The sequence below is a fragment of the Limulus polyphemus genome, unplaced genomic scaffold (assembly GCF_000517525.1).
Source record: "Limulus polyphemus unplaced genomic scaffold, Limulus_polyphemus-2.1.2 Scaffold564, whole genome shotgun sequence".
NCBI classification, from domain to species: domain Eukaryota; kingdom Metazoa; phylum Arthropoda; class Merostomata; order Xiphosura; family Limulidae; genus Limulus; species Limulus polyphemus.
In genome coordinates, this window is record NW_013666174.1 from 222,510 (window position 1) to 242,068 (window position 19,559).

A 19,559-nucleotide genomic window follows, 5' to 3' on the forward strand; every position below is an offset into this window, starting at 1 on the left:
AAGTATATGAATGATAAGGGCTGGCTTTAAGATTTTTTTTTCTAAATGTTTTAATTTACTTTAGAGGATGGAACAGCCAAGATGGACCAATAGGTCCTATGTTTCCCAAAACGTTATGTCATGTTAAATGTAATTGTCTGTAGTATTATTGGATGCTTTATCCCCGATAGCATATACAGTTTCTTTAGCTAAATCAAGACACACAGTAGCATGTCATAGGGCCAAAGAAACCTTCAGGACACACTATGTATTATTAATAGGAGAGATAGTTTAGTGAATGTCCACTTTCTGTAGCTCAGAATTATCACTTATTCTCAGTAGATGTGTTCTACTGGACCAGTACTTCACATTTCAAATTTCAAGGCAATCCATTAAGAAATACACAAGATATAAAATCTCCAATTCTAATTGAATTTCTTCCATTTTGTCTTTGCACCAAAAGTACAGAAACTTTACTTGATAGAAAAACATTCTTAACTTTCATGGATTTTTTAAAATTTGGTACACTGATAGATCTTTACAACCTACAATTAAGAATCAAAGTTGGTATAAATATAATCCACATGTGCAAAGTTCTACAACAAAAACCACTCAAATTTGACTAAAATTTTTGCATGCCCACACAAAATCTCTTGTGAGCTATTGGTCTATAATTTTTACTGCAGCTTCTAAGAGTAAAAGTGGGCTGTTTTTAGTTTTTGTCATTAGAGTTAAAGACAACTGATTTAAAGTAGCAAAACTATAGAGTGAAAGGACGTGCAAATACACAAGTATTGGTTAGGCCAAGCAAACTAGATTACCGCCAGTTTTGATTTGACACCTTTAAGTCACATACTCAATTCTTTTTTGGCCGCACCTAATGTGTATTTTATTAGATATCATGACTTTTTGTCAATACACACCAAAAAACACAGCAAGTAAAAAAGTGACACTCAATAGCAACCAACATTAGCTTTAGAATCGCAACCCTATTATTTGAAACAGACCTATACTTTACAGAACAAACCAGATTCTTTAAAATATATGACGATAGTTTTTCTTTCTAAAACAGTGTTAAGAACTTCCTTTATTGTAATGCCATGGAATCTAGATTAACAGTTTCTTGTCATCACCTGCATGTACTCTGTACAGCTGTATCAAGCATCATTATTTATGCGAATTGCTGAAGGAAATATGTCATGCTAAAAGTTCTTTCATTAGGAGAATTTCATACTTAGCAAATATATGCGTAAAAGTTGGCAATGAATAATAACCATCCACCCATACAATTCATTAGAAAACTTGAGCTAGAAGCTGCCCAAACTGATAGCAACACTTATATCACTGATAAGAATTTGACAGCAAATATTCATTCATTAGTTAGCTAGAAAATAAAAGGAACAACGGTAACTAGAAGGAAATCAGCTTAACAGCTTTCTATTATATTAGAAGACAGAAATGCATGGCATATTCATATATCACACCCTGGTAGCTATCTCAGTTAACAATCTTATGCTTTGTAGTCGAGTGTGATAACTTGACAACTGAAGGGTACCTTAAAGAAAAACCCATCCATGTAGTTTTGGTGAAGTAATGCTTTAAATAATTCAGTAACTTAGCTTTTATGTTAAATTTCAACTTTTTATTATAATCAAGTATGTGTGTCTTCATCAGCTGATTAAACAAAAAATCACACTAGCCTCTTATGTGGTTTGTCACATATGATATTAACAAACACCAACCATTACAACAATTTTTAGTCATAAACTAACAAAAATCAACAATGGTCTTTTGAAAAAACAGTTCGTATTCTCATTGTGTGAGGAAATGCAATTAAAATAATAGCATAACAAATGTACAAATGTTTTATTTTTATTAGATAAATCTACTCTGCCAAAAATACTTTTGTAAAAATTGCTCTATTCAATAACAGTCACATGTGTGCTTTTTGCTATTTGTGTGACTTTGTTAAACAACCAACAGCTATGCTTCATGACAACAGTAACACAGCAGGAAGCAATAAAAAAAAAAACAGTTATCTTAAGATGTTTTGTTTTACCTTCATTTTTGATTAATGTATTTCTATTTATTTTTTGCATAACATTATTTAAATGGTCTCTATACATTTAAACTAACATACCGCAGTTAAATGTTGCAGAATATTTCTAAATGTTCTGTATTTGGTTAAAGTTTATACTGCTAAACAATTTACAACCCACTTTATACATGTGTATCCAGCTCCAGGATCGCAAATTTCACTTGAGAGTTTATACTACTGTCCTTCTGTTGTTTTGTGCCAAACACTGTAGGATTATTTGATTGCTCTAAAACTTAAAAGCCACTGTAACAGAAAAATTACATGTCATTAAAACAATAAATAAGTATTAAAAATGGACTTAGCTCTAAAATATATAATATTTCTTATAATATTTCAATTTCCACTTTATGGAACATTATAATCTCTACAAAGCAGTAATCACAAGTTTCCTTACTAAACAGTGAATGTTGTACTGTATTTTTCTATAGTCTGAATGAATTTGTTTTAATAAATTATATGTATTGTCTCATTACACTGTGATAATAATTTTACCAGTTTTATTACATGAATTCTAAGAACAATTATTTTTATTTGATGGCTTTGTTTATTTGGTAATAGTATACTAAAGTTAGATATCCCAGCTCTCTCTAACAATTCTATATTATTTTCTTTTACAATTATTTATATCAAAGAACTAGTTTATTTATAACAATCTTATACTCTTTTTCTCAATGTTAATGACTCTGATTGGTCATGAAGCATTTTACCACACTAGTGAAAATATTTTAAAGGACATGTACAAGGGTAACGTCCAATAGAAATCTGAGAATATTATGTTTATTTTTTCTGATTTTGAATCATTGTCACAATCTGATGTGTATTTTCAGCAACAAAAATTCAGTAGTTTTAGTGGTCTTGTGAAAATGTAGAGAGGGGAAATCCATGAAGCAGTAATCATATTTTCAGCTTGTTACAGGCTTTTACTATGCTGTGAACATGATAGGATTAAAAAAGGTAACTTAATTCTAAATTGTTGTATCTGACTTAACCTATCATATTAAATAAAGGGTAGTTTGAAAACGTCTTTAAAAAAACTAAAATAAGTTAGAAATAGGAATATTAGTCTTGTGTAGAGACTTTACTTAAATATTATAAATTTATATAATCTCTAAGAAAATAGTGAATTTGTATAAAGCACAAAAAGTGCTTTCCTTAAATTAAATTATGGTTCTATGCAATTTGAAAATACCTTATGATATTTTTAACAGATGAATGAATTTTAATTTAGCCCATCTGTGATCAGTGAAGCTTGAAGAGTATTAAATATGACAAAGTTTTCCTCACGTTTTCATTATTTCTTTGACTTTTTGATGTATTAAACTGCAAACTGTTTCTTGAAAGACTAGCTTCCACAATATGTAATCAATCTCATTCATTTAAATAAAGTATTAAAAATTTTCTTTAAATGTCCAAAATACATTACATCCAGATATGATATTGGTATATAATGGCAAGCAGCTCATTACAGCAACCTTGTAAGCATTTTAAAATAGTCATACACAAAGATTACAAATTATATCTTATAACCTCATAGAAAAGCATGACATAAGGCCATTTATCACTATCTGAAAACAAACACCCAAAAATGCTTAAACTTATCATTCATTCCTGATTTCATGTTCTCCTCATTAACATGGACAAATAATTATGGAGATGGATACGAGATGAACAATTTAAGAGTGATTAATATGTGCAACTGGTCCAAGGATTATTTATACAAATATGTTAGATAGAAAATTTATCAGTACCAATGCATTGTCCCTGGCAGATTGCATTGGTATTATCATGTGAAAATAATTGATTACTTCAATGTAATAAATTAATAATCTCAATAATTAGCCTAACTCTAATGCGGATAAAGTTAAAATAGCACCCATGTTTTGCCATTTTATCACTCTCTGATGATACCTCTAAAGCTAGTTATGAACTAAGCCCTGTGTGCAATTCAAAATAACATATTTTGAGAAAAGTAAAGTAGAAAACACTTACTTAAAACAGAATCTTAGAAAAGAAGAAACATGTGGCATAACACCGTTTAATGTGAGCAAGAGTGAAAAAAAGAAATTGGTAAGTAACCTTATAAAAAGTGTTTCATTACACTTATTCTATGTCATCATGTTTTACATATGCTTATATATGAATATATATATTCATTTCATATGTCCATAAGAACATATCATTCACATTAAATTGATTATGTTTAATTATTTGGGAACTGAATAACCTAACACATATTTTAGAAATAGCCACTAGAAAGTACAGTTTTTGTGACACAGTTATATTATTCATAAAACTATTCATATAAACATAGTAAATATTCTTTTTACATTTAATTTGAAGAAACCAGTGAAATAATTGTCTTGTTCTTGACAGAATGAGAACTGGCAATCCCTAGTTGAAATTAAAACTAATGCGGTAAATAAACTTGCCATATGTTTCCTACCCCTTTAGTTAAAATTAATTTTTCAAGATTGCTATGTACTTTGAGCCTTTTCTACTTAATATAGAAACCCAGTCAAAGGAACAACTGAAGTTGAAAATGGCTTCTATCCTCCAGTCAGCACTGTAAACTTTAAAACATAATAAGTTTTCTTGCTTTAGCTGCTCACAGAACTGGGTCAGTCAACATGGACATCACTTGTACTCTCTATTATAAAATACTGCTATAACATAGTACAACCTGTGTTGAGAGCTACAGTGATATTTTCTAGTGGCAAGTCAGATGATGCCCTTGCATTATAATATTCCATTTTGTTGTAAGAATGACTCTCAGTTGATTATCTGGGTGGTAACTGCATTCTGAGAGAAATGACATTATTGTTTTCTCTATACAATAGTATGTTTGGTATAACTTTTTATAGCTATAACTTAACAGCTTTTAACTTAACTTGAACTCTTGAGAGTTTTCAATGAAAATTCACGTACATGCTGTTCACTAAAAAAAAAAACATTTGTTATTTAGTTTGATTGATTGTTTGTAGTGAATAAAGACTGTTACTGTGTACAAAGTTAGTGTTCAGGCTTTTGCTCTGCAACATGTTTCCTGATGAGCCTTCAGCTATCCAGCTGTTCCTACCCAATTACTCAAAGAAAAAGAAGTGAATCTGACAACACCACACTAACTAAGCTACTTGTCCAGACCAGAGCATGTTGCTATGGTAAAAAATGAGGTGGACTAGAGGATGACAAGGATTTTTTACTCTAATTACTGAATTACTGATAAAGTTACAAGAAAATAAAATAGAGTTCAGAAGTTTATTCATTTTACACAAAGAAATTATCCCTGCTCATGCAAATTTTAAGTCAAAATTTTAATTTCTAGTATATTCAGGTAGAGTTCTGCACTTTTATTGAATATGTTTCCCTAACTGTATTGTTAGTACATAGTTTGTTACTTTATTGACTCAGTACTTCCCTTTATAATCATAAATACACCTATCACAATCTTTCCATTGAAGTATTATTTCATTTTAGCTTTACATCTAGTTTTTAAAGTTAGAGTAGTATGAAAAGAGAAAGCATTTTGAGTGTTTAATGTCATCTATTGCACTTGTACTAATACTTGGAAAATTGAAACCACAAGCAATAAAATACTATAACTTAAGGTTCAACTAGAGACAGAATATAAACACAAATATATATCACTACAAAATGAAATATGTAATATATTTGTATATTCTGTCACTATACATCTATTCTGCATCACTTTCAGTACAGGTGTAACAACATTGTGAAGCTCAAAACTATGAACAAATAAACGAAAACCTGGAACGTCTGCTCTAGTGTATCTTTCCAAAACTGTATCCTCATGGCTCCAGCATGAGTTGTAGACACCATATCTTTCACCTACAAAAAAAAAGAAAAAATCCAACTATATACAAATGTACACAAAAAAAAACTCTTTGTGAATAGAAGTTAGAAATCTAATTTAAAGCCAGAACATAAATAAATATTTTGTCCCATAAATGATTAAATTATTAGCAATATTTTGTATCTTGTAACCCAGTCAACCTTAGCTCTGTAGTTCAGCAATAGACATTTTCACAGCTGCACATCACAAATAAGTTATAATTTAAATGATATCACACACTTTTCTCAGTGGAAACCCATATTGCATAAGTACAGAATAACATGATTTAAATTATAATAAGTCTTACTGGGTTTAAATGCTACACAAGTTATTATTAAATATAGTATATAATTGATACTTGAAATCATCAGTATTTGATAATACTCCATAGTTACAGAATTGAAGAAAAAATAAAGACAATTGTAGCATTTCCCCAAACTTAATTTATTCATAACAAAGACAAAATCAAAAAGTAGAGCAACAGGGGTCTTTACCAATTAATGTGTCAAGACTGCAATATTGTTAACATAGGTCAAACAAGAGACATTCCATAGCAATGAGGATTGAAGAACATTCTCGAAGCTGGAAATTAAGAAAAATGGATTCAACTTTTGCATTCCACCTTATTGAAACTAAACACCAATTTGATACAGAAAAAACTGCAAAATTTTGCATATCAGTGAAGAAGGTAAAAACTAGATAGGCTGAAAATTTTAGAAATAAATAGAAGACTAAAACAAATCCAGAAAAACTTCTAAATGACCAAACCAACTTAAGCTCCTCTCCAGTTGTCTCAAAGTGAATATTAAGGTTACTTCTGGTTCTTTGTTTAAACTGTATGTAAACGTGTTTGCAAACCATTTCAGATTGTACCTGATGATGTCTTTGTGGGAGAAACCATAGTTATGAATAAATTAAATTTTTGGGAAACGGTAAAATTGTCTTTGTTTTTTTCTGCAATTCTGTAATTAGATATACATTAATACTTCTTTGAAATTATGGAAAAAATGGCAGTTGCTATTGTGAAATGTTTTTTTTTAAATATAGCACTAAAAGTGAAGATAGTAAACAGATTCCTAGAAACTCTGTAATATTCTCTTTTCTCAATACTCACCTGGGCAATTTCTGTGTTAAAAGCTCTAATTACCATAGCTGCAGACCTTGATTCCTGAGGGAGGAGCAATGTTGCCAAATAGTTCTCATAATCACATTTTCTGGAAGAAAAAAACTTATGATGTATCCGACACTACTTGCTAAACATACACATGTAAAATTACTATCAGCACTATGCTGTTAACAAACCTTAATAGCAAGTTTATTTTTTTTTTATTTTTTGCAGGAATTACAGCAATATTCTTTCTGTTTTTCTTTAGGTTTACTGGAAGAAAGTTCAAAGCTATTCCTATTTTCAATTTGTAATTTTTACACATATATTTATTGTTAACTGGAAGAAAGTACAAACATTGATCTATAAAGAGGTTGAGTACAATATAATAAAATGATTTTGGGACTTCATGTTCAGTCATTCTCTCTCTGACAACTGTGTATATTGACAATAATCCTACAACAGTTTCCATCCCATAAAGCTCCATCTATTTTACAGTAACAATAGTTTTGTAGTTCCTGTTTTAACAACCTCATCGCACAGATATCCATTAGCACTGTGTCTGGTGACTTGATCAGTATTTCAAGAACCATGGGACAGAATGAATGACTATTTCATCACCCAGCTGCCCGAAGTATGTGATGTTAAATTGATATATTGTGGAAGCAGCTATTGTGACTCTTTTTCTTAATATAAATTCTTTTTGATTATGTTGCTTACTGTTGCCTGAGACACATGGACTGCTTTTGTCACTGACCTTCATGTTCATGAATTATCATCTTTTATATTATGCCACACTTTGCTTAATACAACTGGGACATGACTTGTTTCATGTCCCTTTCTTAATGGTCTTGGTCTCCAAGTTGATCCATATTTCTTTGTTTTCCAATTGCATTAAGTACAAGGGATATCCCCATCTTAGTAATTTCTGAAAGCTATCAGCTTTTGGTGGCATTATACTACCTACAAATTGCCAAACTATTTCAAAATGTAGCTCTGATATGTCATTGCAACTTTAAATCAGCAGTGGTTGTTGATTTTCGTATTCAAAATTGTCTTATTATAATGTAATCAACTCTCTGTATGTGGATTGTGCTCTTTACCTGAAATTAAATACAAAATAATAGTATTTAATGTCAGGCTAGGAGAGACTTATATTAATATACAAGAAGACAGAAAAATACAATCTGTCAGTGGATCTATCGACTTTAAAACTGATTTCAAAATAAAGAAAGTTAGAAGCAGCTAGCATTGAAGTACCATTCTAACAGAGTTGAGCCTTTGGCTGTCTGCAGTGAAAAAGGAGATGATCAAGAGGTGTACATAGTGGAAGACTCTCCCATTAAGTATACTGATAAAACTGTTAAGGTGAAGAGTACAGAAAAATAAAATTAGAATGCTGACAGTTTAGTTGGTGGTATCAAGGATCATTCTATTATTGTAGTGCATGTAGAAGTAAATTATGTTGGAAGTTGCAAATAAAAAAAACTTTTTAAAAAGTATAAAGAACTACTTTGAAGGCCAATCAGTGGAAATTTCTAACCAGTTAATCTTCAAGCTAATTAATCAATTATATTCAAGTAATAGATGTCTTCACATAATTATCGGAAACACCAAGTTTGATTAGTTTATTATTTTTGTGAGCTGTGCCACAATTCATCTAAAGTTAACAACCTTGAATTAATCAAAAGTAATAATGAGAAATTATAATGCCAATATTTTGATTACTTGGATTTTGAGAAGAATCAAAAACAGTAATATTCGGAAACATAAGTTTTGATTAGCTTATTATTTTCATAAGTCAATTTAGTTGTAATTTGATTAACCAATTATTCTATGTGACATAAATAGCTATAATCAATTCTGGTAGGTAATCAATTAATTGTACAGCTCTAGAACAAATACTGACTTATTGGAAATGGTTCAGAGGAGGGTTACAAGGATAATTCCAGAACTGGAAATTTTATCTTATGGGGACAAGGTTAAGATTTCTTATTTTCTTTTGAGAAAAAAAGGGTAAGAGGTGATCTTATTGAAGATTATCTGGAGGATTGATATGATAAAAGTATTTGATTGCTTTGTGCTTTACTCTGACAGTTAAAACAATACAATTGTCTAATGGAATAAGTTTCCATGAGTATTAAGCAGTAGTGGAGGCTAAGACTTTATAAGTTCAAAAGGGAATTGATGATTTTCTAAAAAAATAAAGAGTTGGTTTAATTTTTCTCAAGGGTGGGTGTGCAGGAACAGCCTCAAAGGACCAATGTTTACAATGTCATGTTTAATCACATATCTGTATTTCCACATCAAAAAGATGTAGACTTACACCATTATGGTATATCCATGTGAAGCTGAATTTACATTCAAGCTATATTAAAAAGGTTTGCTAGCTAACAGGAAATTTGCTTGCAACATTTATTACTGAATAATACAAAACCTATTACTAAATGAGTTGATGTAAAATGATATAATGAGACCAGACATAAAGTGTAAAACAAAATGCACAATCTTTATTATACATTAAACATAACACAGTGTGAGTACTTGTTTAAATATTAAATATGATGGACTGTCACTCTGCCTGAATTTCTTGAGTTCTTAACCCTTTAGGATCCATTTCAGACTATACTCACTCAAGATGATGTTCCAGAGAGATTGACCAAATGTAATGTTTCTTAGCACTCAAGAAACCTCATATTTACCCAAGACAATTAGTGCTACCCACATGACTGATCATTCTCATTACAATACAGCTTGGGCCATCACCTCTAGATATCACCTGAACAACAGTTAATGGACACTGAAATCAATATCCTTACATAATGTGTAGTACTCAAAATATCATTCCAGCAAATAACAGGTTTTATCCATTTTGAAAGGAACAAAGCTTAAAATGAAATCAACTTCATGATCCATTGGTCACATAGATACCAATGAAGGGATCTCATGTGCACTCATCCCAAAGTAATGAAGGATTCGAGTGATGCCCACATCCCAAAAAGAGAGAGAACCATCCACACAGGGGAAGAATGAGATGTGAGTAAGAGTCAGACTGCTTGTTCCACAGCATGGAGCCAGATGGGAGTTATCTGAGCCCAAATGAGGTATGTATGTAAAAAGACACCAAGATGGACAATATATTGTGTTGGAGTGAGAATAGATTTCTTGGCTCTGACAAGAAATCCTACCTTGGTTGCTTTGGAAATTAGAATCTGGGTGTGACATTCTGCCAACTGATGAGATGGTGCTAGCAGTAGCCAGTCCTCCATGTAATGGTGTGTGCACAGGCCCAGAAAATGGAGGTGACTAGAAAAGGTTCGTACAATGCAGCAGAACACATATGGTGCTGATGCAAGTCCAAAGGTCAGAGCCCTGAACTGCAACAACTGACCCTGTGCACAAAACATAGATATTGGCAGAATGACTCTGATCTGGTAATGTTCAACTAGCCATTGGCAACATCAAACTTGGTCATCCACAGTCCTGGCAAAAATGCCAATGCAGGGTGAGTAATGACTCCATTGTGAACTCTGGAGGATCTAGGAATTGATTTAGACATGAAAGATTGATGAATGGATGCTAATCTCTCATCTTCTTGGGCGCAAAAGATGGTAATAAAACCCTGGAATAACTGAAACAAATCTCTCCACTGCTCCCTTGACAAACGAATCTCTGATAGTCATGGAGCAAAGTTATGAAACATGAGGATCTTCAGGAGGTAGAAACCCCCAGGTTGGGGGGGATAATGGTGAACTGAACAACTACTCCTGATGCAAGGATCTGTAGTACTTATGGATCCGTGGTAAAGGTTTTCCACACTTCCAAAAATTCTTTGAGCCGAGCCCCCACAGATTCCTGAGGCCTACAGTACTCACTGCTGCCACTGGCCGTGTTCCAACTGAAGAACCTCGTGGATATGGGTGGAATATATTCTCAGTACCAATGGCCTGAGGGCTGATGTTGGGGGTCGATACACTTGAATAAGGGCAAAATTACAACCAGCTGTAGAAGCCGAGGAAAGTGGAGAATTCAACGCTGACAGGGATGAATGCAGATGGGTGGCATCATCCCTTGATTCCAAAGACTCTGGAATACCCACAAAAATCAAGAATCAGAGAAAGGGGAGCTTCACATAATTCATGAAAGGTGGCACCAGGTAGATGAATGCCCTCCAATAAAGTATCTCTACCCAACAACACTCCAGACAAGAGACTAGGGAAAATGCAGAAGCTGACAACCAAAACAAGGTGGATGCTAACAGTGGAATGCCCACAAAAATCAAGGTTTGGAAAAAGGGGGCTTCACATCACTCATGGAGGGTGGCAGCAGGTAGATGAATGCCCTCCAACAACACATCTCTACCCAACAAATCCAAACAACATACCAGGCAAGAGACATGGGAAAGTGCAGAAGCTGACAATCGAACCAAGGTGGATGCTAACAATGGTCACAACTCGTCATCAAATTGATGTGACAATGTGAGGCTTCCGATAAAAAGTGTAGGTATGATAAATATCTCACCACCATAGCTAGGGTCATACAAATCCTAGGAAATTGCGATCTCTTCTGGTTGACCACAGACTTTGTTCTGGAACCCCACATTTCCAGGAGTGGATCTGATTTCTGAGAGTCTAAATATGCTTCAACCTGGCAGTGGTAGGCTAAAGCATGTTGTTCTGACAAACGTGGTGGACAAGGCATAGCTGTCCCTTCACATAACTGAGCAGTAAATCTTCCTGCAAAAACTGCAATATCAGATGATGGAGGGAGAACTAAGTATTTGTCCTCAGACCTTTCCAACATCAAAGAAGGCGTACACTCAAAAGCAACTGGGGAAGAACCCAAATCATCACACATTTGATTTACCAACCTAAGGAAAGGAGCAACAGGCTGCTGATCCACACTGGCCTCCTGAAAAGCCAATAAAGTAAAGGAAGGCATTGGAAAAAGGGAATTTAAACTATTTCCAGAATGTCCAGGAATGCCCGCAACTGCAGCCTCAGAGCCCCCCGGAGAAGCACAACCAGACCACCTCACTACAGATAAGATCACGGACAGCCTCAACCAAGAGTTACTGCTCCCAATTCGTGAGTAACACTAGATATCAGAGGTGGGATAGGAGAGATTTGATTTGCCTCTGTGCCAGATACATTAATCCAGGAAATCATGTCATATATTGGCTTGCCAAATGCAAAAAAAAAAAAAAGTTACTGTATTACAAAAATCAAAATAAGTAACATGAAGAATGCTTAGAGTATCTCCAACAGTTGTACCACAAAGAAACCTATTACTGAATGCTTTAGAGACTGCAGATTGGGTCAGTCTCAAAAAGTGGCAATATTATCTGAAAGAGATGCTTATATACAGTACCAAGATAGAGGGCGCACTGATGCAGGTGGAGAGTGTTTACAAAACTGATATTGCCAACAGCAATTAAGTGGGGAATAAAAGACTGGAACAAGCAAGAAAATAGCAGACCAATGCTTAGATGGGCAAAGGAAAAGGAAACCTAGCAGTTACTCTGAGTTACAGCTATAGTGTGAAAGAAGGTAAGTATGTTTTGAAAATATAGATTTTAATCCTGTGTTCATGGCTCACATTTCTGCACCCTCACCAGCATACATCCTTTCTTTAATAATGAAACCAAAATTACAGTACTCTAAGAAAGGCTTTATCAAAGTCTAATACATATACATGAAGACATTAATATTCTAGTTGAAATTCAAAGTTTAAATAAGATTCCAGATCTAAATCTCAAGTGCCTGGTCTTTTTGTGAAAACTAAACATTTAACATACAATTTTTAAGAACAGTGACACTTAAATGTCTATTCATATTGGCCAACACCAATAATTCTTTCATGAGGAAGGTTAAGTCATTTTCAGAATCTCGTATCTCAAGTGCAAAAATCCAAGAAAAGGGAATGCCCTACTTAAACCAGAGCATCCAGTAACACTAATCATTTTTAATTTAATATTGAATATTCCCCACTGACTATGTCCAAGTCTGTTGAAATTAAACAATATTCTCAACACTGTTAGATATATTTAAGCTAACACTGAAATAACATCAGCAAATCTTCATAAGTTAGTGCTCGAGAATATATCCAACTTGGACTGAAAAATAACTTGTTCATGTCAGTTTTTCTGATGCTTATTTTATAGGAAGTTCAACAATTTTGGAAAAGCTTTGAAAATTCGTAATAGAAAAACCATTATAGTCACATAATTTGTTGCATATGCAAGAATAATGTTAAAAGTTTTTTATTTTACAGCACTAATTGAAAGTATTGGATTCTGAGAAGTTCACGATTCCAGTCTGAAGCAAAATGGTGATTACGAAGGAGAAAGTCAGTGGATTTAATGGGAAAGCCTATTCAGCTGACACCCACGCTCTATGGATTGCTTTATGGGGTCTTTATAAAGAACAAAATTTATGCTAATAAAGTTGACAGTAAGGATAAATTACATTATCATATCCAAGAAGCCTCCACAAAGGTTATTCCTGCAATCTTCCAAAACACTTGGAAAGACACTGGATACAGACTGAACATTCTGCATGTAACTCAACATGTTGAACTATGGTGATTATATGCTGTAAAGAAACTTTAACCATTATACTTGCATGTACAAGAAACAACTTGTTTCAAAAATACTTGGACACCTGTATTTTTGACTTTAGACTCAAATATCTTGCTAACAAGATAAGTTAGCCTAATGGACCTGTAATTTCCATTATCCTGTACTACAAATATTATTACAAAAAAAAAGAAAACGCATTGAGAATTACATCGATTGACTCTTACATTAATGATGAGGTACAACAGAATGACCTGGATTAATATGTAAGTTGGATTACTGTGTACAGTTCTGATTTTCTTACCTAAGAAAGGATACTGGCTTTTCGGAAATAATTTGAAAGAGGGGTACTAGGATGCTTGAAGGGTTATCTTATATGAATAGGTTAAGGTCTCTTATTCTCTCTTCAGAAAAGAAAGGTAACAGGTGATCTTATTAAAGTTTAAAAGGTTATTATAGGTACTGATAAGATAAAGGCCTATGATTTCATTATGTTATATTCTGAAGATAATTATGTAAATACACAAGTTTAAGATTTGGAAGAGACAGGCTAGTCTCCAGTTAATTAAGACAGTTTTATTTTTACAACAAAATGACCGACTAATGGAATGGGTAGCTGTCAGCTGTAGTGGGGGCCAATTCTTAACAGGAATGTAAGATGGAAATTGAAGATTTCTTGTTAAATAAAGGATGGGTTTAAAATTTTGCTTGCCTTATTAATATTTTGACATTCTTTGAAGAGGCTACTGCTTATGTAGATGAGGATACATGTGTGGATTTTGATATACCTTGATCTCATACAGCATGTGACAAAGTGTCACATAAAAGGTTTGTTAAAAAATAATCTCTTATAGGTGTCAAAGATAAGAGATAAAAAAAAATGCATGACTGGAAGGAACAAAACAGAGGTCATTATAAATGGAGTTCAGTCAAACTGGATAAAAGCTACAAGTGATGCATCAGGATTCAGTGTTGAAACCAGCTGTGATGTATTTATGCACATACCAACTAGGTCCAGACATGGGGCAGCAAATTTTACAAGGTGGCAAAATTCCAGTAGCATCATTTTGTTTTAACTGCTGAAGTGAGTAAAAATTTGTAGCAAACACAACACTAATAAGCAGTTGTAAAAAATAAGATTTGTGTCAGCCCCTCTACTATAGTAAACATAGAACCAAAACAAATATTTTCCAAATAAGCTAAACTCTCTTCTTTCTAGATTAAAACATGTTCATTTTTTTATTCCAATCTCAGCATTTTATTTGTGCTTATATCTTCTCTGACATGTATTTTAGTGTTGAGATTAATATCTATAAACTATTTTACACCTCTTGGTTGAGACTATATCTAGTCCACATAGCAAGGGAGCAGCACTTTCTAATGGCCCTAGGGGTGGGAAAAACTTTAATATGTCACTGAGAACCAGTGTTCTTTCTGACACAGATAAAGAAACAGTCAATGAATTACTTAAATTTGCTGATAGTATTAAGGTTTTAGGTGTTACTGGCTGTGAGGATGCTGCTGCTGCTTCACAAAATGAATAGGATAATTTGGCAAATTGCATGAATAACTGGCATATGGCTTTTGTTATGTAATAGAATTTCAAATGGTGTGAAACCAAGTTAACTGGTAATTTAAGTTTAGTAGTTAAATTGTACTTTGGATTTAGTATTTAAATATATGGCAATATATAGTCAGTTTATGATATTTGCCAACAAGACTGATACACACAGTTTTCTTTTTTTTTTTAACACAAATACGTTTTAATATACACACAATACAATTTATAATAATAGTTATTATAAACAATGATTTATAAACAAAAGTTTCACAAACTTACAAGCAATATAAAATCTCCTTTCTAGTCTGGAACTTCCTTAATATCTTATTGAGGGTTCACGATGAGCGAGTTAATTTCGGGTTGACGTAAGCACAATTCACTTAACAGGGAGCTAGCTAGCCCTGTAGTCATCACTGTTCATACACCTATTAGAGACTGAGTTTCCACCGATGACATTAGGAAATATTTTTGTAAAAGTATTAATGTCCGATGTGAATCCACTGAAGTTAAATGGTTTGTAATTTTCGAAATTTGTAAATGCCCCTGTTAAAATATCTGAAGTTTTCCAATTGATAAGTGTTATAACAATCACAGTTTTAGCTTCCGAAGTTCATAGCACACTGACTATAGCAAACGTATAATACTAATAGATGTTCTTTTTTGGTGAGTCATATTGGTTATATTTATAGGCATGTGGAGGCTTTCTAGAAAATTCAGATTATGTAACAATACAAATTTAAGCACTTACGTACATACATATATTGTTGATTCTTACTCTCGAGAATCGTCTACAACTTTGGAGAATAGGCAGGAGTTTTGCAATACATATTTAACAGCATAAGCTATGTATGTTCCTAAATGTAAATTTAATCTAAACAAACGTTGATATTAAAATAAATATATAATAACAAATTTGTTACACTTTGAATTATAATAAATGCAGGGTAATGCATGTGGTTGATCAGTCTTATATTCTGAAGCCATCAAAGCAGTGTACAGTTCCTAGTAGTAGGGTAAAACGGAGTTTTGGGTAGTATTTACAAAAATGTGGATTACAAATCTAAATGGGTTATTTCATATTATTGGTCACTTTTTAGGCCTCATTTGGAGTACTGAGTTCAGTTTTGGGCTCCAAACCTTAAAAAAAAAATGTTTCAAAGGAGGTTAACTAGGATGATATCTGGGATGAAGAAGTTGAAATCTCTGACACAGTTTTCTTCTGAAAACAGGATAGTTAGAGGGATCTGACTGAGGTGTTGAAGATGATTAAGGGAACTGATAGCTTCACTGGATCATTTTTTTTTTACATTTAATGGAGAAAATAATAGGACAAGGGGGCACATATATAAATTTTGGCAGGGTAGGAGTCATCTTCAGCACAGCCTTCGAAATGGTTTGCCTTCAATGTGGTGGATGCAGTAAATTTAAAGCAACACTTGAAAAATAATTAAATGATCAGGTCTGGACTTGAATTTTTATTTTTAAGTGGTTGGACATCCTTGATGGAGAACATCCCCCTTGTTCTTGTATATTATTATATTAAGGACTAAACTGCCCCTTGTTGTCTGTATATCATATACACTAAAGAACAATTTTACATAACTCTAGTTTCTCTATACATCAAATAAGAGAAATATGTAACCTAACTAAAATTATCCCACATATTTTGACTTCTTTACAAGCAGCTGTTTTAAATCAAAAACAAATTAGACCATCAAGTACCTATGTCTCGATATAACTTTTTGAAAGTTACCATTTTTTCTATTATGCTGAACCTGTGTAAAATATGGTACACTCCTTAACAGAATCAGCAAATTATGTGCATAATAATACTTAAATTTTTCAATATAATGTTTATTACATTCTTAATTGTTTGAAACCAAATGTTTATTTTGTCATTCTTTATAATATTATATTTGTTAAATTATACTGAACAACAAAAAATTTAATAATGGAGAAAACTTAGGTGATTTGTGGTAACTTGATGGTACTGATTTCAAAAATGTAGCCAAAATTTGACCCTGACCCCTAAATTTTGAGTTATTTTAAGATCCCAATATCTTATCAGCATTATGTGAAATACCATGCAATCAACTCAGTACAATAGATTTATGCTGTGAAATTAAGTTTATTTGGACAGTTTAATGTGTAAAAAGCAAACATTTTTCATAACTTCAAACACTGACTGTATTGTATTGGTGTAAAATTCCAAATATATTGTTCATATATGCTATTTGTTCTCGATATAATTGTAGCAGATTGCAACACTTTTACTTCATTCCCACACTCACGTGCTCCACCCGGGAATCATGGAACTCTCATGTGCTCTGTTTGACAAAACATTCAAGAAGTCCCTCGAATGGGTGTAAAAGGGGCGGAGTCATATGCCTCTCTCTCTCACACTCACTTGGTCACTATGCCTTGCTTTGCACACAGTCAAAACAAAATCTGATCTTCTCCCTCACATCATACCTGTGATATAATAAAATTCTGAAAAACTTTGTTTTTTAAAATCTTTTAAACTCTCGTTTTGTAGACAAAGTCTTTTAAAGTTTTTAGAAAATCACTGAAATGCTAGCTGCCTCCAGTTCAAATAAAGTCTGAAAGTACAAAAATCAGCCAAAGAGTTTCTGCTATATTTGTGGAAAACATATTACAGTTTTGTAAAAGAAAAACATCAAACACAAGGTAAAGGTAGATTACTACCACTATTTTGGGTGTAAAATTGGGAACCAAGAAAAACATTGGACTCCACATGTGTGTTGTACAGTTTGCACATTTGGCTTGACACAGTGGCTGAATAAGAAGAGCAAGTATGCCCTTTGCAGTTTCCATGATATAGTGCGAATCCATAGATCATTTAACTGACTATTATCTGTGGATGATTAATGTTTCTGTATATTCAAGCAAAATTAAACAATACACTAAATATCCAGATATTGCATGTGCAATGAAACTAGTACCTCATGGGATTAGTCTTCCAGTGCCACATCCACCAGCAAATTGGGGCACAGAAGAGTTATCCTGCAAAGAAGACAATAAATCACCTTCCTCATCTTCCTATAGTAATTCTATTCATGTAGCACCTCAACATAAACTGCCCGATCTGATCATACAGATAGTGATCACACAAGAGCTAAATGATCTGATTTGTGACTTGTTTCTATCAAAGCAGTATGGGGAACTTCTTGGCTCTCGTTTACAGCAATGGAATTTATTAGCTCTGGGAATAAGAGTTTCAGTTCACCCAAATTGCCATCAAAGTCTTGCTTCTCACTACAACATACTTTCTGTTTCTGTATAAATGTTGATGCACTAATGTTAGAATTAGGTATTGAACATTATCCTCAAGAATGGAGATTTTCTGTCTCAAAACTGTAGTTTTGTGCAATGGGAACACTAAGCCATCGATTCTTGTTGTTCTTGCTGTGAACATGAAAGAAACTTTTCAAAGCATGCAGATTATACATTTGTAAATGAATACATAGTTATTAAAGCAAAAGTTATTTTCACGATCTAGAAGAATATTTTGAATAAATCTATCATAACTCGAAAACTAGAGTGATTAATAATTTTCAACATGACTTTTAGAATCAGCAACGTGAAATTACTCAGAAACAGTTGCATTTCTTCTAGTAGTTGAGAATTTTTGTTGTTGTTGTTGCCCAGTGTTATAACTTTTACTTAGAGTAAGAATAAGGAAAGGTGTCAGATTTTGTTATAATTAGAAATAATTCATTTTCCCACTGTCTGCTTTTAATGTTTCCTGTTTCAAAATCTAATGCTTTAACAATTTTCCGGGAGTTAGATCTTTTTTGCCTAAATATAATAAATTTGTTTTGAATGTGTCTGAAAGTGAAAATTAAATAGTCCGAGTTCAGCATGTTTTATTACTTTTTATTTTAATGTTAACGGTTTAGTTTGGATAAGGCTTACCGTAAAGTTTCTGCGCAGTACTCTGCTGGTGTTTGTCGCTTCTTATTAATCGTTGTATTTCCTAATTTCCGGCATACAGTAAATTCTGACAAACAACTGTATAAAAATTTAGGGTGGTTTAACTTTGAGTTTGATTGGCGACAAAACCAAAATATCCTTAAAGAGAAAACAACACGCGTTGACATATTTAGCGTAATATCCCTCCTAGCGGAAAATAATGTCACCTGAAAAAAAAACAAAAAACAACGCGATATTGCTCCTCTTGACAGACATAGACAAGGCAGGTGTGCGAAGTTAAAGCTTGAGCCCAAGGATAAGGCGCGTAGAAAAATTTTCACACAAGCATAACTTGTAGATACAACATGCAGCGAATGTTTTTAAATACATGTTCAATGAAAAATAGTTCGTCTGTTAGTTCGATATATTTTTTCAATCAGTTATCAATGTGTATTT

At 32.9% G+C, this 19,559-nt stretch overlaps 1 protein-coding gene across 2 annotated transcripts in view; it reads right to left on the reverse strand.

Moving 5' to 3' along the window:
- LOC106459128 (NADH dehydrogenase (ubiquinone) complex I, assembly factor 6-like) overlaps positions 1-19,330 on the reverse strand; it is a 45,337-nt gene extending 26,007 nt beyond the window's left edge. Inside the window, exons 1-3 of one of the 2 annotated variants that reach the window (XM_013918714.2) lie at positions 19,107-19,330; positions 7,042-7,141; positions 5,843-5,923 (exon numbers count right to left, since the gene is read on the reverse strand). In XM_013918714.2, coding sequence (XP_013774168.1) covers positions 5,843-5,923; positions 7,042-7,141; positions 19,107-19,291 — 366 coding nt within the window. In that variant the 5' untranslated portion in view covers positions 19,292-19,330. Of the gene's footprint in view, positions 1-5,842; positions 5,924-7,041; positions 7,142-18,133; positions 18,554-19,106 lie in introns of those variants that run through there. The other variant, XM_022385561.1, reaches the window with a different exon arrangement.
- Positions 19,331-19,559: the final 229 nt, after the last annotated feature.